Below are 24,758 nucleotides of genomic sequence, written 5' to 3' on the forward strand. Positions count from 1 at the left end.
CACTGTGGCTATGTCAGATGGTGACACAAATACAATAGGAAAGATCCAGGGTCACAAAACACTCACCACAGTTGGCCTCATCTGATGCGTCCGCACAGTCTGGATCCTCATCACAAACCCACAGCTTGGAAATGCAGTGTTTAGTAGTTTTACATTGGAAATAGTCTGGAGAACAGCTGTTTTCGGCTTAAGAGGAAAAGATCTATTAAAATGTAGTTTTGAACAAAGACAGACACTTAATCTAAAAAATAATTAGACAAACAAATGTTAAGGATAGTCAACTGGAAATGTATCATCTTTTAATTAATAAGGCTCTGAAGGTGAAGAGTTTTAACTTTCATTATCTATAATATATTCCAAATGTCCTTTCCAGTATAAATAAATAAAACCTATTTCTGTAATGATACATTTGATAAAAATCAGAATTTTCAGAACCTTACCTTGATTAGAAATATTTTGAAATTAATTTTAAAAATAAACAGTTCAGAGCCTTTTGGAATAATGTTACCAGATAAATAAGAGTAAGAATTCACACATTCACATTTTTATACATAGAAAACAGACTAAATCAGAAGGTATTAGTGAATAAGGAAATAAAAATCATAAAACTTATCAAACTCTCTACTTGTGTTGAGTTTTTGAGGGAAGAGGAGAACATCTGACTTACACTGTAAACTGCATCACAAATCCTAGTCAGTTTAATGGATCAGCTCCTAGAATGACTAACCATAAAGAACTGGTACTGACTTTATTCTGAATGCACCATCTTAATCAAATTGCTGGGTGACTGCACATTATTTACTGATAAAAGTTTTAGGGGAATAAAATAAAACTTCAGCAAGACAGGAATGTTGACAGCTATTCTGTTGAAACCCTGAAAAACTTGACAGGTACTCTATTGTTCAGATTCTGGTGTGTGTGTGTGTGTGTGTGTGTGTGTGTGTGTGTGTGTGCATGCCTGTGTGCCTATGTGTATATATGTACATAATATAAAGTGTTTGTCTTCCATTTAATCTAATTTGATTTTTGGTGGGGGATGGAGACAAGGGGCAAAAAGAACAAGATATTTTATAATTATTCTTTGGAGTATCTTGTTAAAAGACATTAAATAGAATATTATTTACAGTTTTTAACAAATAGTTTTGTTAGGTTATTTTGCTCATCATACATTCAATATGTATTTTATGGGAAAAAAACAATCTCAATTAATGGACTTGATTTCAAGTAACTAATCAATAGAAGAAAATTACCTGTAGCTTCCTACTGTGGACACACACACACAAAATCAGTTTATGAATAAAACACCACAGTCACCTGTAATGTTGGTTTTGCTGCTTCTCTTAAGGATGATGTGAATGAATGCATGTTGTTTCCTGTTTGCCATAATCTTCAGGTAGTTTTCTAAGTAAAGACCACCATGTTTTAATTTTCTCTATATTCTTTATAGAGAGCTTCTTAAATAACCCATCCCAATAGATACCTATTTGGAGCTATTTGCCCATAATTGGTATTATGTTTTTCTACACTGTGTGGTACATAATAATAATTTTTAGACCATTTTCAGTTGGGACTCAGAAGTAAGATAAGACAGAACATTTTAAGGTGACTTACGACAGTCCCTTTCATCTTCCTCATCCCCACAGTCATCTTGTCCATTACATCTGAGATTTACCGGGATACATTTTTGGTTCTTTGTACACTTGAACTGACCTGACAGGCAGACATGTGTGTCTAAAAGATAGAACAAAAAAAATTTGTGCTGAAACCTGTGCCTGAATTTAAATCGGCGCACACATAATCAGCTAAGAATTAGATTTATGTTCCTTAGTTAAGAATTTAATCACCTACCACAGTTGAGTTCATCAGAATTGTCTCCACAGTCATTCTCTCCATCACAGATGAAAGCAGGAAGAGCACAGAGTCCAGTTCCACACTGGAATCTGCCTGGCTGACATTTAAATTCAGCTAGGGAAGAAAACATACAGGTATCACCAAATGCCAATCTTAGCTCATGCCTTCTTAAAAAGAGCTTTTCTGACATTAAAAATATTTATTATTTCATTATATTAAACATATTCTAGAGCACATTGTGGATGTCTCACACCTAGGTAGCTATTAGATTCAGATTACAGTACAGCTAAGCTGTGAGCAACTCAGATGACCTCCAGATTACATTTCATAAATTAACAGAAATTAATTCCACATGATAATGCATTTTGCCATATTTTTGAGTTTATATAAGAAATAATGATGAGGTGCCTGAGTGGCTCAGTCGGTTAAGCATCTGACTTTGGCTCAGGTCATGATCTGACGGCTGGTGAGTTCAAGCCCCTTGTCGGGCTCTGTGCTGACAGCTCAGAGCCTGGAGCCTCCTTTGGATTCTGTGTCTCCCTCTCTCTCTGTCCCTCCCCTTCTCATGCTCTGTCTCTGTCTCTCTCTCTCAAAAATAAATAAACATTAAAAAAAATTTAAAGAAATAATGATGACAATAACCATAATAATAAAGTGGGATATACTGAGCATCTACTCTGTATTAGACACTGGGCTAGGCCCTTTCACATATAACTACGAATTGAATCTTGTCATAACCTCCTCACCTCCCCATCACCATGACCATTTTATAAATAAGGAAACTAGTTCTCATGGATATTAATTATAACCCAAGGATGTACAAGTTTCAAGTGCCAGACCTGGAATTGAGATCCAGATCTGACTCTGAAGTCTTCTCACAATCTATGTTGCTTGTAATAAAACACTTATCTTTTGACTGATGATCCTAATGTACATTACTAATCACTGACTTTAACATAATTAATATGCTGCTTAGTTGTTCAAATAAGTCAACCAAATACTAATAAGTGATATTTTAAATGTTCTTCGGAACATTAAGTATGCTTTTATGTTTACATTTAAAAATTTCCTTAACATTAAAAAATAACTCAATATATATGCTTGACTTCTATAGAAGTGAGTTCTGAAATGTTTAAAGTAATTTAACTCCAATCTGTGACATTTATTAGTCAATTGTAGTTAAGTGTTTAGTTAGTTAAGTGTTTAAACTGTGTGATACTTAATTTTCTCACATTCTAAACATGTGAATTTCCTCTATTTCCTGTTGCTTCATATATGATTTTCTTGAATACTCCTTTGCTACTGAACCAACCTTCCCATAAGAAGGGTTACAACTATCAGAGGAGTTTCATGCCTGGGAAATAACTGGGAAGCCATCTGACTTTTAAATATGTCTCTAGAATGGTCTGGAAAATGTAATTACAAACTTCTGATGCCAGAGAATTCATGACGCATCACTCTTAACACATTTATTTAAATAACACTACTGAAGTTTGCAAGTAGGTGAAGCTGGGATTAAGCTTTCCAGCCTTTTCAGGTGAAATTATAGATATTGCCAGCAACCTAGTCCCTGCAAATTTTGATGATGCAGCTATTCACAAATGAATTCTAAACACTCCACAGACTCATGTACATCACTCTCCACCTCACCATAACTCTTAAAATAAAGCTTCATGCCTACAGATGTTTGGTGCTGTTAACCCGTCGACTCCAAGTAAAAGATCATTTACTAAAAGATCACAGAGATAATGTCACCAATAAAAACATGTTGAATTGGTATTTAACCAGGATAAGGATGATGCAGAGACTCTCAGATACCAGATGTGTCTTTAGTTCCCTCAAAAGACATTAAAGTTATATTTGTTCACCATGCAGTCTGAAAGTGTGTAAATGTGAAAAACTTACTATACTAAATCTTTGGTTAATTTTTCATATCAGTATGGTGATAGCATGATATTCCAGTCAAGATTAAAATTGGAACTCAGGAGATGCAGATATTTTAGAACGGAAAGCATTGGGTGCCACTGACTGTAACTGTAGGTCATTATGGTGGTATTTCCTTAGAGAACATATTAGTGAATCTGGGCAGGGGAGGTCACCTTAATATGAGGACTGATTTAACATATTCATTCTCCTTTATTTCTATAAATTACAAAGTAAGATGCATTAAATTACCATATTGTAGGAAAATTTACTTTATCACAGGGAAATTAATAACTTCCTTTTAATTAGTAAATCTTGGTTGTTCAGCAATGTAATTTCTTGTTTCTTTAATAGTCCTTTTAATTCAATAACTTTAAAAAAGAATAATTCAGGCATAATAGTATACCTATCTCACACAGATATTACTTTCATATATTGCCTATCATAGTGAAAACAAAAACTATTAAAAACTCAAAGACCAATGGACATTCCAGAAACATGAAGAGACTATTAGAAAACCAATGACTTCTGTATCTTTTTTCTTTTTCCTTGAATATACAGTTTCTTGCTTTCAAAGGTACAAATGAACGATGTGAAACAACTTCAAATGTTTTATACACTTGGTAGTGCCCAAAGAGATGGGATCCTTCTCATCTAAGTAACTATCTAGATACCCTAAGTTTAAAACAGTTTTGTAATTATGTGGTGGAAAGTTCTACATCAGAAAGCAACTAGTTTTTACTAAGACAGTTTACTGTCTTTCTTTAGTGCAAGCCTAAGGATCTTGAACTCAATTGTCAAGGCCAAATCATGGCAACTATCCACTGAGATTTGAGGGAATCATGATTGACTAAAAGCCTCTAACTTGACAGGACAGTATTGGAGTGACCCATGGAGTGAACTATAAAAGTCTATCAAGACAAAGTTTATTGTGTGTCCGTTACAACCGAAGTTACCAGTGATACCTAAATGTACATGTGTATATACATGTGCCCTATATATATATATATATATATATATATATATATATATACATACACACACACACATATACAAACACATGTGCATATATATGTATGTATGTATGTATGTATGTATGTATGTATATGATACCTAACCGTGCCAATTACAGTTTGAGTCAAAATATAATTGGTAGTCATTTTAAGGCAACTAATAAGAGCATACTAAATTGCTAAAGAACAAACTAATGATTTATATTGGAAAAATCTCGCTTTTAAGGAATTTTCAGTATTTTAATACTGTCAGAAAAATTGAAAGATTAATCCCTTAAAGTAAGATTTTAGTTATTGAGTGGAATTCTAAAAACTTGCCCAGTTTTGCTTCTAATTTGGTGACATATCCAGTCAAAATCATGCTGAATGTTACTATACTGATCACTACATGAGTGTAATTATACTACGAGTAAGAAATTTTAAGACAAAACAATAACACAAAGTACTGACAGCATCATTCTAAATGCAATAGTTAACAGAGACATACCCAAGATATTTTAACAATTTTTGTTACATTTTTAAAGATTTTGGAAAAGCATCAGAAGGAAATATTTAAGGTCTTGCTTTAATTTTCAAGAACTGGGATTTGAGGAACTCTTAATTCTAAATTCCTACATTCACTGATGTACTCACGACAGTCATCAGGTTCATCAGATCCGTCGCCACAGTCATCCACAGTGTCACATTTCCACCAGAATGGAATACATTTATCAGTTTTGCAACGAAACTTAAAAAAAGAAAAAAGAAAACGAAGAAAGGTTGAAGAACCCTATCACCATATACAATAAATATTTAAAAACTCACCAGGGCTAAGCAGCCTAACCTACTCTCTTGATACAAATGTGAACTGTGGTGGTCTTAGAGCATTCCACAATAAGGAATAAATGCACAACAAGCAACAAAATGATCTGCCAGGAAAGCACAATGTTCAGGAAAACCTCCCGGGATTTCCAGAGCACAGACAAGCTTACCCATTTACATATTATCTATGACTGCTCTTGTACCATAACAACAGTGATGTAGTTGCTACAGAGACTACATGGCCAGCAAACTTAAAATATTTATTACCTAGGCCTTTAGAAGAAGCTTGCCAAATGATGAATATGGATAAAAATCCATAGAAATATTAGGAAAAGGTATCCAGAATTAATTGAAAAGTTGAATTAATTTAGTTAATTTGATTTAAGATAATTGAATTGCATTTTCTTAGCAATCTTAGACAATTTGATTAATATCAATCTGTCTCTGATCCTTAGTCTCCAAATGAGGAGCTTAAGATAATCTGGATGATCCTTTCCAGCACTGTCATGCTGTGATTTCATGGAATTTTCTGAACACACAGCCTTTAGCCATAATCAATATCTGTCCACATAAATTTTAAGGGCACTTCTTTAAAGTACTTAAAACCAGTAAAGTTTTTTTCAGTTTTCAAAATTCTTAATAAATACACATGATCTTTTAGGATAAATAAAATAAATTGTCATAACTAAAAAATAGATACAAAAATTGCACTAGAAAGTTAAATAGGCAAGGAAGACTATTTAAGACTATGGCAATACAGGAGAGAGATTGCACTCAACTTCTCTGACACAAAATGCAGGGAATGGGTTTAACCTAAGGGATAAACTAATGGAAAAGTATAGTCAACATGAGTAGACTATCTGCTTAGTAGTACTTATCAAAAATGGGCTCCTACCTTCCAACAGAGACTGAGACAGGCTTGGACTATCTTTTCTGATGATTACATTAAAAAAATTTTTTTTAAAGCTTATTCATTTTTGAGAGATAGAGCATGAGCATGAGTGGGGTGGGGGGTGGTTGGGGCAGAGAGGGAGGGAGATACAGGATCTGAAGCAGGATCAAGGATCAGAGCTGTCAGCATAGAACCCAGTGCAGGGCTTGAACTCATGAACCATGATATCATGACCTGAGCCAAAGTCGGATGCTTAACCAACTGAGACCCTGGTACCCCTTATGATTAAATCTCTATGGGGTGGTTCCCAGGTCCTTGAGGAAGATATTGCTGGGCTATAAAACTGGCAGGAGGCTGGGAGAAAATTTACATCTCAAAGGGGCAGAGAAATAATTCACAATTATAAGTTTTCTAAGGTAAGAGCTCTAATAAAAGTGATTCAGGGGCCTACGGTCAGGAAGAAACCATCTCAAGTTGAGGAATATTAAGGCTATTTTTGGTCAATGACTTACCACCCCATATTACATCTTCCTCTACAAAGCCTGGCAAAGAACCTAGCAAATAATAAATGCATCTAATTTAAAATGAACAGTGGCATGTCAAAAAAGAAAGGTAAAAAAATAAGGTTGTAACAGATTTTTTTGCTGAATATTAATTTTTTGAATATTATATTGTTTTTTAAAAATAGAAACATTGAAGAAAACTGCTGTAATAAAACTTGTTCTCAAGATTATCCAAAACACTATTCACTGACATATTTATTAATGTATTTTATTTGTTCTATCATCCTTTTCATTTAAAATAGTTAAAAATTATAAGGAAAATAATAATTCTATTACTTAAACAACATTTCTTTTTAACTCCTTTTTTTTGGTCACAAACCATCAAGTGAAAGATTAACAATAGAGAAACTAGTTGAAAATGTTGTATGATAGCATTTACTTATAAGCCATTTAGCACACAAGTAACTCTTTGCTAGAAATATATTTCGGAAGGTTATTATTGGATTTTTTTTTTTTAAGGTGAACGGAATTCCAATTCTCATCCTGAAACAGGGGTTATTTTATTCTCATAAAATAAAAGAAACTAAAGAAAATCACACTTTACATACAAAGCATACATGTATCTAAAATAATTGGCATTAAAAATTTACAGTATTAAAACCAAGCAATAGATAAAGTTTAGCAAATTTTTTCCAGCACTATCAAATTATTTTTGTCTTTATTTCAACAGAAATTCAGGGAAAAGCATGTATACAAAATTTATCTGAAATTGAAAATATTAGTTTGATAATTTTCTAAAATTTATTAATTTTCTTTCTGAAGTGTTTCTGTTGTGATTCTCATGTGAGTGACCTGAACGCAAGGTGACATTTATCTTAGCGTGCTGTATGCCAGACAGATATGTAACAGAGAAAACTACAGTCTAGGTTTAATTTTGTTGAATGAAATGGATTATTAGTAAGCTAAAAGTATTGGGGTGCCTGGGTGGTTCAGTTGGTTAAGTGTTGGACTCTTGATTTAGGCTCAGGTCATGATCTCACAGCTCTGAATTCAAATCCCACCTTAGGCTCCCCACTGTCTAACAGCATGGAGCCTGCTGGGATTTTCTCTCTCCATCCCTCCCTCTCTCTGGCCCTCCCCTGCGTGCGTTCTACACATTCTCTCTCGAAATAAACTTGAAAAAGAAAAAGAAAAGAAAATACTATTAATTTCTTCAAGTTAGAGAGAATTTGATGCTAGCCTTTGCTGAAGTTCTTTGGATATCATGAAGTTGATTAAAGGCAGATTTACATTATTTTCTTAAATAAGAGAGTGATTTTTTCCCCCAGTAGCAATATGGGAGGGAATAGAGCACTGTGAATCCAAGGCAAGAGCTGACTGTTCAACTGATTTTCTCGTATTTGCTTAGCCTGTGGTCATGTCTGTGGTGGTTTTCATAAATTACCACAGGAAAAATATTACCTTTATAGATAGTGACTGTCTGGGGATATAAGGCTAACTCTGAAAGCAATTGCCCTGAACATTAAACATTTCCAGTCATTACAGTATATCAAAGTACATTAGTAAGAGGATTTCATACCTCCTGAGTATATTCATAGTCTCCCCAATCAAGATTTGAAAATATCTAAAATACGTATTTTAAAACTCACTACATATGCCTGATTTAAATAAACACCAACTGTTGGAATTATATATGATATGATGATTGTTCTTGCCATTTCCTTTTTAATAAGAACATAAAAAGGTTTTGAGCTAAGAGAAGGCCAGGGTAAAATATACTTATGATGTTACTTTTTATGCTAATCAACATTTTATTCATTACCCTCAGAGGATGATTTCTTCTATTTTGTGTCTGGGCTTCATTTTTCTCATACTTAAATACAGTAACTTAAAAAAGATAAATGCTAAATATAAATATAAAACATTCTTCATGGTAAATGTTCTCCAAGACTAATATCTTCATAAAATAAATTGCAAACTGCAATTATCACCCACAAGAAGAAGCTATGAAGAAACTACTAAATACACGTCTATTAAAATGGATACAAGTATAAAATGCAAATCCTGAATACACAAGTGAAGTTTACTTGTGATAGAGAAAGTCTCCATTTAAAAAATAAGTAAAGCTATTTTTAATTAATTCTTTATTAGGAAATAAAAATAATTTAAATTTAATATTTGAAGTAATAAATGATATAAGAATTGGATTTAATCTTGATTTTTAATAGATTTTCATGTTCATTTTAAATTCTAATAGAATTCTTACTGGTATGATTTGTCTATTTTATTTTTCTAAAAATCAGTATCATTCAAGGGATATGTCATTGGTTGCATTCATTAGATGTTAAAAAATAAAAATCTTTGGGTAAGATAAATTTAAAATGTAACGTTTTGGTCAGAATGTTTAATAGTATGATTCTAAAATGTCTATATTATTTGCTTCACTTCAATTTCAAACCTCACTAAAAATTGTGTTTCTATGAACCGACTTTTCTGCAAGAAGTGTACAGTCGATAGTTTCTTTTCTCACTGCATCAGGAAAAAATCAGCAGCAAATGGTCGCATAAACCATAAGACTTGCTGGGATAACCACTAAGGGATTGCATTAATAGTTCTTCATTAAGTTTTTCATAAAAATGAAAAAAATTAAGTGACAACTCTTCTTTTCAGGAAGTACTGCTGACAACAAAGATATTGGACCCACAATTTGGTTCACTGTTGTTCTGTCTTGTTCTTGAATTTTTAAAAAATTTCATGTAAAAACACTATTGGGGTATTTTAAAGTTATAAATATTTTCATCATGTCACCATTGATACCAAACTGGGAAATAATTTAATTACATGAGTAATTTTTTTCTGGGTATTCATTTCATTGATCTGATTTTTTTTTTTTTTTGTCACTGAGTAAGTATAACTATAGGTTCTCTTACATAATAATTTGAAAGGTTTTATCCCTTTTATGATTATATAAAAGCTGATGTTTGACTCCCTATGTCCTACTATTTGAGGTATTCCTCTGGGTGTCAGGCAGCCTTTGGCTTTACTCTATTTCTGGCTGGCTCCTGAGGCTCATCACACTAGAAGTAGGGTAGGCAGGCATCATTTCTACCAAGTCACCTAAGACCAGTGTTACCTCAACAGAGTGACTCATGAACCACTCCAGAACAAAGGACCGGAGGATACTTCAGAATAACCTGGAGTTTAAGCAGGAGATTTGTCTAAACTAAACAGCACTAACAGGAGTTAGATTTAAAAATATTTAAAAACCGGGTGCCAGGTTGGCTCAGTCAGTTAAGCATCGACTTTGGCTCACATCATTATGTCACAGTTCTTGAGTTTGAGTCCCACGTCTGGCTCTGTGCTGACTGCTCAGAGCCTGAAGCCTGCTTCAGGTTCTCCGTCTCCCTCTCTCTCTCTGCCTCTCTCTCTCAAAAATAAATAAACATGAAAAAAAAAATATTTAAAAACCTGTGATTTCTCCCTTAAATTTTCTCTCTAGGAATAATTAAGTTGCTTATTTCATGTGTCACTGTGACTTAAATATCTAGTTCTCTAAAGATAATGTATTTTAGTTACACAAACAGGGGACTATAATTAGAACACACTTTGTAAAGAAAGAAGAAACTGTGACCTGTGCTTCCAATTACACATCAGAACCTCCTGATGGCAGCTGACACTACTTGCACAAATCCCCTTAAATACATTTTGTTTGCACTCACTACAGGGCAAGGGCAATAACAGCACTTACTGTGTACCAAGACTTTTTCCATTGAATCGCCAAAATAGTGGCCTGGATATATTACATTTCCATTTAAAATATGAGAAAACTGAGGCATCAACAGTCTAAATAACAAACCCAGGATAAATTCAGCCAATTTAAGCAGAGTCAGGGTTACAGACACAGTGAATCTGGCTTCAGTGTATGTGCCTTAACCTCCACACATACTGCCTTCCTCAAAGTGGTCTGGTCTTCTGCATTTCTACCATTTTTTAATGGTGATACTCATAGTGATAATTTGAGAAGCTGGGTGAACTCATATTAGCTTCTCCATTCTGAAAATAAGCACATCCTGAGAGAAATTCAGTGTTGTGCCATGAATTAACTGCTAGAATTAGAAAACTAGCAAATTCAAGACACAGAATTCCAAGAACAAATTTAGTAATTTAAAAAAAATCATAGTTTCTTTGACAATTTTATCTTAAATAACAGAATGACTCAAATATAACAAAATTAAATCTTATAATGTCATATGACTGTTACCTAAAATTTGAAAGTAATAATGTTAAGTTCATGCAACTACCATCAAGTAGAAATTTTAATGCCTTTACTAAAAACAATTACATGCTGAAGAAAAAGAGGTTTTAGAATGAAATTATTTAGATCATATAATATTTCAATAAAAATATCTAGAAACCTACTTTTTGTCTAATTCATCTTTTCCACATCACTTGCTCTGAGGAATGGGAGAGGAGCAGAGATGGTGATAGAGCAGATTATCTAGGGAGAATTTTTTCTTTGTTTAAGCTGCATATAGCTATGCCTCAACCACCTTGCCTTCATCAAATATGTCAGATCTCTTCTGATGGTTCTGTTATGGCCACTCATGATCTGAACCACTGTTCTGTGCAGAGCTGTGTAAAAATGGTTTTCAGGTTTGATTTTGTTTCTCTTTTTTCCTCTATTTCCTAAGGTCTCATTCTAATGATATACACTGATTGCTTTTCCCTTACTCTGTGACCCCTCTATATGATGTATAAAATGTTATGCTAAACAACAACGAAAAAATGACATTTCAAAATGGTTTAAGCCAATAAACAAAGTTCAGGCAAAATCTTTCTACCAGCTCGATAATACATCCCATGAAATGATTTCTAGACCTCTACTGACCTGACTGGCTGTGCAGTTGGATAAGCAAGTCCTGTTGTCAGCTGCAAGATAGAAGTTGGTGGGACATGCACAGGTGTGAGTCTTTCCGGGGGCTAAGAGGCACAGATGACTGCAACCGCCATTATTTATCATGCAGAGATGTTTAGAGACTACAGATGAGAAAGAAACAACAAAACAGAATAATCAAGACCAATAATATAGCATGGGATCAGAGATAGGACATTTAAACTTCATAAGTTGTAGAATTTTGTAATCAAGAATTCATCAAGGTCATAAATATAATTGTATTTTATGATAAATTTTACTCATTGTCCAATGGCATTAATTTTGCCATTAAAAAACTTTAAGGATACATTTCACAAAAACAAGCATTTTAGTAGAAAAAACTTGTCCATCAGAAAAATACGGACTAAAAGCATTTTGGATGAAGACAAACATGTTTCGAAATATAAATGTAAAATAAAACAATGGAACAATGAGCTACAACTAATAGTGTAGTGGCCTTGTTTTCTAAGCCAAATAGTGTTTTAAGCAAAATAATCAAATATTTATTCCATAAGGCCTGATAGAATTCCTACTAGACATATGTTGAAGCAAATTTGATATATTCCTCATTTTTAGAGCCCCATAGATACTTAAATATAATTCCTTTTACCCAGCATTCCAGAAAGTAAGGATCCTATGACTATTTTGTAAATAAATCATTTCAAGAATGCATTCTTTATTTCTCCAACTACATGTATTATTGTCACTTCAACTTAATGTTTCAACAAATTAATAATTCTCTGTACTATTATTGAGTTTCTAATCATATTCCTTAATAGACATATTTGATATCAACTGAATTCATCCTATACAATTATGCACATAATGAAATCTGTTACTCATTCTCAAAAATAAATTTACACTTAACCATGGAGGAAACAAAAATTGAATGTTACTAAAAGATGTTGATGCGCTTATGGAAATCATGGAAAGAATAATTACCATCAGGTTGTCTATAAGAATGATACACCTGGATATCTGTGATGGCATGCCATGAGTTAATCAGTGAGAGTCTGTCTGCTCCAGAGGTTTTATGGGCACGGCTGAGTGACTTGGTTTTCCCATCAGTCCAGTAGATGTAGTCTTCAAACAATGTTAGTGCAATCACCCCTGGAATATCTTGATTAGGGACTGTAATAGGAGATGGTAAGATTAATGTTCAGTCTTGGAAGACTGCCAGTTAAAATATTCAATACTACATGGGCTGACAGATACAACTGCTACAGAACTTCATGTGAATAATTGCTGTGACAACCTGTCAGGCCAGCAAGGTTCTTTATTACCGGTTAAGAGAATGCAGGATCTGGCACAGGAGTTTGCTTTGCTCAGAGTTAGCCTGATTCGACCACTAGGAAGAAATGAATGCAATCCTGCTCACAAATAATGGAGGCTTCAACAGAAAGAAATACCATTCTATATATATGTATATATATATATATATATATATATGTATATGTATATATATATATATATATATCTCCATCCATCCAGTTTTCCCCAACTTAAATCCTTAAATCTACAGGTCGTTGTACTGTTTTCTCCCACTTTCAAATTGATTAAATTATATATCCAGGATGAGATGTTGTTTAACTCCTTGGAGATAAAGTGACTATAAGACTACTATAAACTATTTTTAGTCACTGAGATTTTATGAATATTTCTACATGCAAGATGAGCTGGCATAGGGATGAAGGAAAATAAGTGTGACAGACCATAATGTATTAAGCAGGTTTAACAGTCATAAAACTGTTTAGTTGCAGGTTAAAATTATTTCCTAATTATACTTTCATTATAGGACTAGGTTTAAATGTGAAGAGTAGATTGAGCATCACAAATGTGAATTTTTCATTCAAGAGATTCCAGGGTCCTAAAAGGTACATGAGATATAATAAATTTGTTTGGTGATTTAAGATTAAGTAACTTTAAAATATGATAGAATTTTCTTCAAAAAACTTTTCAAAAGCTATAAATAAAAAAATGGAAATTCCTTAATTTGCACAAGCATTCCAATATTTCTTCATATTTATTTTCAGATCTATTAGAAATTCTGAGAAACTGTTCATTGATGAAAAAAGGTACTGTAAGCCCAGTAATAAGTACCTTTTTATAACAGATTTTCATGACTGAGAATTAATGTTTGGCATATTCCTGAGTAGTAACTGAAAAACTATCAAAATTTCAAGCACAATTGGTTAGTTTTGTTCAACCGGGCCAAATGTGGTCAGAGAATTCACTATCACTCAGAGAAAATAGAAATAAAAGCAATAAGATGAGTCTCCTGCAAATAGATTACACGTTAGGGTCTAGCCAGAACTCCATCTCAGAATAGATACTATGCCTATGAAGGAAGTAAAACTCAAGCAAAATCCATATGTGTACACTTTTGATGCAAGTACTCAAACTGAATGATCTGTGTATTCCTACAGACATGGAGTCTATCGCTACAATGATACGTGGAATTGGATAGAAAGATGAAAAGAACACTTTACCAGAATGAATTATATCTGAGTTACTTACACAAACTATTCCCATTTTCCCTCTTTAGGTGTACAAATTCATTCCAGAAAGATAAAACAAATGTGGCAAAATGTTAAAAACCAGGTTAATCTTGGTGATGGGTGATTATAACAATCTCTCAACATATATGTATGTTTGGAAATTTTCAAAATAAAATGAAAATTGGCAGAGTAAGTTGAAACTCCCAGAAAGATCAACTCACATTTCCTTAGATGCAAAGTAAATAATCTCATCATTAAATACAGGCTCAAAAAATTAATCATCATTTTAAAAGAATCTCTGTCCACCAGAGATTTAATGTATATATAAAAAGTAGAGCCATTGTAAGAATTTGACTATGAACATCTCCAATGTTGCGTAGTTTTTGGTAACTATTCAGTAAGTAACTATGGCTGACATTTGTTAAGCACTTTGATACCAGGAAGTTGGCCAGTGTGGTTCTCAGTGGGAGGGGGAGGCAATTCTGGCCCCGAAACAAAAAATGATCACACTCACATATTAATAGTTCTGAGGTTGAGAAACCCTGTGATACGATATCTACTTTATATATCTTATTTAACATTCATAATTTTATTGTATAGTAGATAGATCTCACTTTGCAGATGGGAAAGCTAAGATCTAGAAAATTTAAGTAATTTGACCAAAGAGGGGGATTAAAAACAAGTAAATGAGAATCTAAATCAGACTCTGGCTGTTGAGTTCTTTGCCACTTTACCTACTAGCACTGTTTTCAAGAAAGCCAGCCTAGTAGGATAAAGTATTGGTATAGACTGAACTGTTTCCTCCTCCCCCCAGGATGACTGTATCTGGAGGCAGAAAAGAGTGGGGTCCTAATCCAATGTGACCAGTGTCCTTATAAGAGAGAAACAGACACCAGGGGAGTACACATACAGAGAAAAGGTTATGTGAAGACACAGGAAGAGGACCATCTATAAGCCAAGAAAAGAGGCCTCAGAACAAATCAAGTCTGCCACCACCCTGGTCTTGGACTTCCAGCCTCCAGAACTGTGAAAAACTAAACTGCTGTTGTTTAAGACTCCCAGCTTGTGTATTTTGTTATAGCAGCCTTAGTAAGCTACTAGAAGTATATAAAGCAATGACTAATTTCATAAGCTCCATATGAAAGTCAGTTTACCTAATTACTTGATTGAAATTAAGTGATTTTTTTTTTCTGTGATTTTCAGACATGGGGAAAATTAAGTACTGGACAAGTTTACTATCCCTAATCTTATAGTGATTACTCACCAGAAAAATCTCTGTTATCAGATAATCAATATAAATTTATGGAGATCAGAAAGGTGAACTCTTATTTCAGAAGAAGGATGGCACACAGCTGAATGTACAGAGAATATAGAAAAGGTCAAAGTGAAGAAAATTAGCCCATTTGCCCACAGTGACCATCTGTTTGATTTAATCCCTTATTTGATATTGGCGTAAAGAATAGGAATGTCACTCTAGTGGCTTTATAAGCCCGCTCCAGGACTGCTCATTTGGCAAACATGTTTATTTCCCTAACAGCATCACATACAACCACCAGAATATTTATTCTTGAGAAAACAAAGTAAAAACACCAACTTGAGTTAACGAGATGAAATCCATTCCCATACATCTAATACTATAGTAGCTCCAACAATCTATTCTCTAAGAGATGGTGAAAAGTTCACTTAATAGCCACAAACAATGCCCATGAAAATCAAGCAAAACAAAATAAAGCAAAATAAAGAAACAAAATACTTTTATATTGCCTTTCTAGGAGTTCAGCTCACAAGTTGGCAGTATGCTTTATTTCTTCTTTAGGACTTAAATCTCTACAACAAGTTGACTATTTGCTTAAGCTTCTGTGAAAAAAAATCGCCATATATTAACTGCTAAATGATAAGTATAAATAAATGCATGCCATGGTTGTTTTTCCATCAACAGATGTTGAATTTAGGCCGCGTTGAGATTAAAAGAGATGTTCCAAGCCAAATCATCATATATTTTGGTATAAGAAACTTTTCTGATTTAGAATGAGTAAAATAAAATTGCTTATTTTTGGTTGTCTCTTTATTTGTTTACTTATTTTTGCTTTGTAAATATGTGTGCATATATGTATACATGCATTTATAAAATACATGCATGCACATTTGTAATACATTTATTACATATATAACTATATATTCATATATAATTCATAATAAGTTCATAATAATAAGTCCATATAAATATAAACATGGAATGTGATGGCATGAAAGAAACATTTAACAAATTCACTGAGATGTGGTTGTGTTTATGGAAAAAGTAGTCAATGTTTGCTAAAAACAATAAAGGCTATCCTTTTTAAGAGAAAAATAATATGACCAATTGTCATATAGAAGACTGCACTTGCTTAATTAAAACACAAATGTGAAAAACAAACTTAGGAAGTTTTTGTTTATAGGTATTCAGTAGATATATTAAAAAAAGGACAGAAAAAATACAACTATTGTGTGGGCTGCAGTTTAACAGGTATTTATTATATCCTTAAAGCCTATTTTAAAGCTGCTTTCTGTAGTTAAGTCTCTATTCCGGATAAGAGCCTTATTTATTGTACTATTTCCAGCATTTCACTCAAGTACTAGGCTCCTAATTTTTATCTTATAGACTATATCTATCAGAATAAAGAAGTTGGTGTTTTGCAAAAAAAATAAATCAAAGGATACTCTTTATGGAGTTTTTCCTTTTTTTTTTTTAAGTTTATTTATTTATTTTGAGTGAGAGAGAAAGCTCAAGTTGGGGAAGGGCAGAGAGAGAGAGAGAGAGAGAGAGAGAGAGAGAGAGAGAGAATCCCAAGCAGGCTCCACGCTGTGAGTGCAGAGCCTGATGTGGGGCTCAAACTCACAAATTATGAGATCATGACCTGAGCTGAAATCAGATGCTTAACTGACTGAGCCACCCAGGCACCCCTGGAGTTTTTCCTTTTTAGTCAGGTTGGATGCTATCTTATTAATGTTCCTAGTAATTATGGCAAATAGAAAAGGTGGAAATCCAGAATATGCTTTTGGCTTAACCAATGCCTCACAGTTAGAGTTATTCTATTACAATACTCTTGATTATTCATTTTTTTTTTGGATAGCATTCGTCATGCTAAACAAGTGTATTCCTAGATAATATCTTTCTAATTTTGTATTTCAACTTATCTAGTTTAAATACTTAGGAACAAAATGCACAAATTACACAGTGTTCATCTTTTGTAGAGTTAAAATGTCATAGTTGGTGCTATAGGTAGAATATAATATTGGGATAATGGCAGATTAAGCACTACTTTGCCCAATGGGTTAAAATAGAAATTTCACCAGAGATACGCTCTCTCTCTCTTTTTCTTATATAAACATTAAAAAATTACTAAAAAAACCTTAGCAATATTTTTTATAGTAAAACAGGGTTCATAGAATGCAACCACTAACCATCAAAATTACAGACTAACTTGAACATTACTATTTTTTTTTCCTTTTGAGTATAAAGAATTTATGCATTGTTTGGAAGAAAATGCCCTAATAGTTGTCAGTGTATGACCAACTAGGTTTAGAAATTTAATCTCTTAAAATTTTAAAGTAAAGTTAACAATTATATTAGATAAAACATGAAATTCTGTCATTTTTTTCTTTTTTAATGTATTTTAAGACTTCTACTGTCTGATCCTTGATGATACTATCCTAAGGCTCAAGTTCCTGAAATACTGCAAAATTATTCCAACTTTTTTATTGTTTTTAACCTTTTCCTATCCCTTTTATATCAGCCAGATTTCTTATTGCATATAGAAAATAAATTTTAAATGATAATTGAAAAGAATAAATGAATTATTTACAGAAGTATGGGTATGGTCAGGTACTGATGATGGATTTTTTTTTTTTTTTTTTTTTTTTTTTTGCTTAGGTCTGTTACCAGAACCTGGTGAAAGCTATGGCTAGTGGAAAAGAGCCATGCAATAAGAACAGTGGTCATTTAGTGGAGGAACTCAGCCACTGCCAAACCACTGTGGGTAAGCAAGAGGGAAAGGAAATAAATAAATATTCCAACATCTTCCTCCATCCACATTCTAATCTCCTGTCAATGTTTCCCATGGATTCATTTCAACCTGAAGGCAGAAGATGACAGAGCTTTGGTGATTCAGTCCACAGAGGTCTGCATTCTAGAACTTGGAACATGGCAAAGAAGTAAAGGTAGGCCAACTAGAACTCCCTCCAGGTAGTATTTCATATATATATATCTCAATATATATGAAATATATTTACATTTTAAGTTTATTTATCTTGAGAGAGAGACAGAGAGGGCAAGCATGAACAGGGGAGGGTTAGAGAGAGAGGGAGAGAGAGAATCCCAAGCTGGTTCCATGTTGTCAGTGCAGAGCCCAGTGAAAGGCTCAATTCCAAGACTCTGGGATCATGACCTGAGCTGAAGTCAAGGGTCAGTTGCTTAACAGACTGAGCCACCCTGGCATCCGAAATGTACACACATATTTTTTATCTCTTATATCTCTTCCCAGATCAAAAACAATCAACGATACTCATTGTCTAGGCAGTACGGTACAAACTATTAAGCTTGATGAAAACACCATCTGTCTTCAGAAAAGAGGATCAGGATGCTCACTAATCCTCTATTCTGAGAGACCTTGATACTAACAATTTTCCCTCACACCATTCCAGAAAAATAATGTAAAACAAGCTCCGTAGAGAAGCTAGGGCATAAATTAATGGAAGAGAGCATGAAAACATACAAACAAACAAACAAACAAAAACAAAAGGATGAAATGAAAAAGAGAGAAACATTTAGCATTGAAAAAATGAGGTGAGATTAAAGTAAGGCTAAAGAAAATGTACGCTGGAAAACACACAAAATTAGATGATGAAAGAAAGTAGTTTAATGTGCCAAAGAAAGTGGGAGATCCATGACAGTGGTCAGTAAGTGGGTGGATAATGGATTTTAGTTTATGAGAAGTGACAGAGAAGACTGGTTGGGTGGCAAAATGGCCACAGTCTACTAATTTCCAGAGCATGAGTGCTGAGCCAGTAGCTGTAGCTACCAACACCCCATCAAAAAGAAAGTGCTTTATATAACCTTAGGGCCAAAGACATTTGTTCTTTGTCAGTAATTATGCATCCCCTTCAGTGTTATTGATTGCAGAATCCTCTTTTTCTTATAAGTACTTCCTCAGAACTATCTACAATAGGGTAAGAAATGTTCCATTTAATATTTGCCTCCATGAACACTTTTCCTGCCTATTCTTTAACACAACCCTACTTAATGGTAACAGTATTATAAATAAAATTTCAGGCAAATGGGTCCAAAGTCCATTGTTTGAAATGAATAAAGGCATTAAGAAATGGCAAGAACACTAAGGATAGCCAACATTTCCAAATATTATGATAGAATTTCAAAATTTAATTTTTTCAATATGAACACAATTTTTCAAAAAGTTTATCCATCAGTGAAACCTTGAAGGGAATAAAAATTAATTTCTTCTATTTGGCATATGCCATAGTGCATACCAGATCTGAGCTGCTACTACCTGAGACTCTATAATATGAGGACATCTTTTAAACACCGATCAAATATCCAAACAATAGTTATATGTACTTCCTTAATGAATTAGTGTATACTGGGACACTTAAATGTATACTTATTGAAATGAATGTAATATAGATGGAGAACATAGAAATTAGTGCTGTATTTAGAGCTCTTCTTTAAAGCCATTAGTAAGAGGCTAAAGGCATCCTTAAAGCCATTAGAGGCTAAAGGCATCCACTTCAAATAATACACATTCTCCATATAGAGTAAGAATATGTGGTTTAATAAAACAACAACTTCCTCTCTCTCATCTCTCATCTATATTTTTTTGAGGTGGGGGGGTGTAAGTGGGTGAGAGGCAGAGAAAGAGAGAATAAGAGTGAGAGAGAGAAAGTGGGGCTCCCCCAGGGCTTGTGTTTTAACCAAAGAGGAACTCATGTTCACCCGCAGCGGAACTCGAACTCACCGGATTTGGTACTCAAACTCACAAACTGTGAGATCACGACCTGAGTCAAAGTCAGGTACTTATTAAACAACTGAGCCACCCAGGCACCCTCTCTCATCTACATATTTTTAAGTTATTCATAATAGAAGGTCAAATATGGCCATTTCAATATTTAATACCTAAAAAGAGTATTTCTGTTAATGAATGTGAGTATTTATAGAGCAGACAATGCAAATTGTAGTACATTTATTTTGAAAACTACACTCTGCCTATAAATATCATCTCTTGACCAGGACACTGCTTTCCAGTCTCTAAACAAAGCAACATTGCTTTGTGCACTTGGTAAACATATAGTACTGTTGCTTTGAAAGGTTCTGAATTTTTCTGCTGGTGATACAAATCTTCATAGACATTTGGCAATGTGTTTTCAGAGGCGATTATCAGAACTAAATATAGGAGTTATGATAGCCCCCACACATGCACTAGGAATGTGTTTGTGAAGCTTAAAAAAAGGACTTTACCTATGGGACAGTTATCAATAGAGCCACTTACATGAGTTTACTATCCGGGTTTTGCAAATTCTTACAATTACAAATATGGTTCCAGAATAAAAAACAGAGAATAATGTAACATATTACAAGCATTTTAAAATGTGCTCTAGGTAGTCCTAAGAATAAGTAGGGATAGGTGAAGTAATTGATAAAACAGTCTTCTCTCCCAGTTCCAACCTCAGCTAAATTCCTTTCAGAAATGTTAGAAAGTTACTTATTAAATAAAAAACCCCATTCTATAGATAAAAACATTGAACCATACTGTGGCAAAGCAACCTGCTTAGAGAGTAACCTGGAACAAAGCCAGACCTACTGATCCCCATACCCCACTGCCTCTTATTTAAGATGGGTAAGATTTTTGAAAGTGGTTGAAAAGTCATTCTAGGGTAATACTTAAAATTTCCTATTTCAAAAAGTATATGGAATATATGTGGCACTTGCAAAATAATAATCTATTTAAACATATACACAATGTAAGGTAACATGTGCTATTCAAGGAACAAAACTGAAAGACATGATTGACACTGAAATTCTAAGACTTTTTAGAAATGGCAGTTAATTTCAATTTCTTTTACTGTTTCAGGAACATTTCTATAGTAACTGAATTGTATTTTGCTCCCTTCCATTAACTTTTATTGTATTGTAAACAGCAGCACATCAACACCATTGGCATAAAATAGCCTGTGAAGTCTACTGTTTGTAATGGACTGTGAATGATAGAGATTTTTTTTTCAAAAGTACTAAAATGAAATATCCTACCAAGAAAGAAACACTCTAGAATATTGTAAATTTGGAGAGTGGTGTTTATTAGATTCCCTTCCTTTTTTGGTTTCAGTGTGTATTTAAATATTCTACAGACCCAAATGCAAGAGCTACTGAGTTTCAAAATACATAAGCACAACATGCTCCCATTGTTTTTTTCAGTGTTTTCAAAGTGACTTCTTAGAACAAAACCCTTCGTATATATATTTATGCTATTTCACCAGCAGCATGCTGAGACTTGGATTCCTTTTCCAACATTAATTAGATGATCACTGCATGGATTATGATTTGGATTTTTAAATCCAAACACAGAACTGCCCCCTCATAACACAAACTGGATTCTCAGAGCAATAAACAAACAATTGAGGTGGACTACAATATTGACACTTCAATGTAAGGTTCTTCAGGTCAAGGAATATAGAAATAAATGAGGAGCCATAGTCAACATAATTGCATGAAATTTTCAACAATCTGTCCACAGACTAAAAGACAGTTCAGTGATAAACAGTAGTTTGGAATCATAACCAACGATTCCTTTTCAGAGAAATTAGCAGTTATGAGTATGCATTTTTCCAGTATGCTGGATAAAATATGTATGTGACCAACTGAATTTACACAAGTTAAATCATTCTGGGATACAAAGAAGAATATTCTGATAAATATTTACTAGAAAAAATTAATTTTATGTATTTATTTGAATACATAAATTGAAAAATTCACGGTCAAACATATCTTTTTCTTAGCTCACCCTATTGTTAATACTAATCACAAACTATTTTCAGCCTTTTTGTCAAGAAAATAGCTACCTCTCTAAGGTATCTCAACTTCAGTGGCACCTGTAACAGAATAGGAGGAAAATGAAATCTGATGTCATGTAGTTTGATACAAGCAGTCAGAATGAAATTTTGTTCTAAAGACTAGAATTTTGTGGAATTTAATTTTCTTTCCTTAAATGGAAAACAAAATCTCTGAGTTGGGGTAGCTATGCAAAGTTATCGAAAAAATTTTTTCTCAGGAGATATTATATAACCTATTTCATAGATAGTTCATTCAGAGAAGGCTGTTACTTTTTAAAGTGCATGAAATCAATGACAAAAGATCTTTGGTCTCATTTCAGAAATTTGCAGCACAAATTTTGAAATAAGATCTAGATGTTTTTCTATAGGCAGGAGATACAGTTAGTTTGGAAATAACAAACTGTAACATCAAAATGTCCCACTAAAGCAGGGTGTACATTTTTAAGCAACATTTTTGTTCTCTTTACTATCCCAAATGAACTAGTACCTTTATTTATTTTTGAGAGACAAAGAGAGACAGAGCATGAGCAGGGGAGGGGCAGAGAGAGAGGGAGACACAGAATCAGAAGCAAGCTTTAGGCTCTGTGCTGTCAGCACAGAGCCTGATATGGGGCTTGAACTCACGAACCGAGAGATCATGACCTGAGCAGAAGTCAGATGCTTAACAGACTAAGTCACCCTGGTCCCTCAAGGTTTATTACTTCTTATCCAAAATCAAAGCCTAAAATTCTCTGAGGATTGTTGCACTTTGAGACTGGTAGGAATCATTCCCAAACATATATACCTACAAGAATATTATTGTGTATATATTTAGAATATTTTATTTTTATATAAAGACACTTATACATTTAAACACTAAGCATTTCAATACAAGAATATTCTAAAATTATCTAATCTTTAACTAGATGTATTTTATATCTCAAGTGAAAGTAAGAAGAGAAAGAATCATTCAATTTCAATCTTTCTTCCAGATAAATTATCAGGTGTTCTGAAATGCTTTTTAGGGAAAGATACATTACATTAGAGGTTGTTTAATCATATCCTTAGAATTCCTCTTATGCTGACCCTTTTGTTAAAGTTAATGTACCTCTCATCAAAGCAGAGCTTTTCAAGAAGAACCTCTAAGTTATGCCTAATTTGGTACTTATTAAATTCCTTGTAAAATGGACAAATATATGTGATACTAATGTCATCAAAATTAGAAGTTCTTTTTCCCTAGATAAGTGCATAATATAAAATATTCACTTAATATTTGCACCTTGACCACCAATATTTCTCCTATTTTAGGCTTACAGATGCATCTCTCTCCTATGTTTTTTATCCAATTAACTTTTGAATGTAATACTTTATCCCCATTACCACAGCTATAATCACTTCAAGTATTTTCTCCTAAAATATTTTAACAGCCTCTAAATTGGTTGCTTTTCTAGGGTCTTTCATTTTCCATACTGTTGTCAAGTTTAATGACAGCACTCTTTCAGCTAAACACCATCAATGGCTCCCTATGACCTAGAGAATAAATTCCAAATTATTTAGCATACAAGGTCTGTCACAATCTGGCCTAAATTTGCCCATGTTCATCTAGTGACATTATCTCCCTCTTATATAACTTCTAGTCATGGCCAAATTGTATAAACCCCATGCTGCTTCAAGACTCTATTACATCTTTGCACATGCTGTTCCCTCTGTGTGAAGAATCCTTTATACATTTCGCCATATGGAGAACTTGTACCAATATCTCACATTTCTCAAAGATTCCCTTACTTCAGCAATAGCTTTCTTACTACTCCATGCATTTTCAAAATATTTTGCATATTCCTCTAACCCCAATCTAATTTATGTTTTTACTTGCATAGCAGCATTTTCCATTATTACAAGTGCTTTAAAACCACAAATTTATTCATCTTCGTAACTTGAGAGCCTAGCATAAGGCATGGCATCGAAAGAGCCAGCAATATTTGTTGAATGAATACATGAATGACTGAATGGCCATATCGAAAGGGAAGAAATCAAAAAACTAAAAAAAAAAAAAAATGAACTAATGAAAATTTGATTTAAATAAAACTTACTCAGTCATCCAGGAGCATATATAATATTCTATGGCATCATTTTATTAAACCATATCAATATATAATTATTATAGTAAATACCAGAAAAATGATATACAGAGGCATTAGGAAGAGGTTCACAAGACTAAGATTGCATCTAGATGTGCCTAAGCTGGCAAATTGACTGTTTATTTGT

At 33.5% G+C, this 24,758-nt stretch overlaps 1 protein-coding gene across 1 annotated transcript in view; it reads right to left on the reverse strand.

Annotated features, from left to right (window-relative positions):
* The window catches only part of LRP1B (LDL receptor related protein 1B), a 1,866,249-nt gene that overhangs the window by 207,195 nt on the left and 1,634,296 nt on the right, over positions 1-24,758 (reverse strand). Inside the window, exons 61-66 of the mRNA XM_042994392.1 lie at positions 12,859-13,047; positions 11,872-12,020; positions 5,421-5,514; positions 1,849-1,965; positions 1,612-1,731; positions 67-186 (exon numbers count right to left, since the gene is read on the reverse strand). Coding sequence (XP_042850326.1) covers positions 67-186; positions 1,612-1,731; positions 1,849-1,965; positions 5,421-5,514; positions 11,872-12,020; positions 12,859-13,047 — 789 coding nt within the window. The remainder of the gene's footprint in view (positions 1-66; positions 187-1,611; positions 1,732-1,848; positions 1,966-5,420; positions 5,515-11,871; positions 12,021-12,858; positions 13,048-24,758) is intronic.

This window comes from Panthera tigris, chromosome C1, assembly GCF_018350195.1.
Source record: "Panthera tigris isolate Pti1 chromosome C1, P.tigris_Pti1_mat1.1, whole genome shotgun sequence".
Classification (NCBI taxonomy): Eukaryota; Metazoa; Chordata; class Mammalia; order Carnivora; family Felidae; genus Panthera; species Panthera tigris.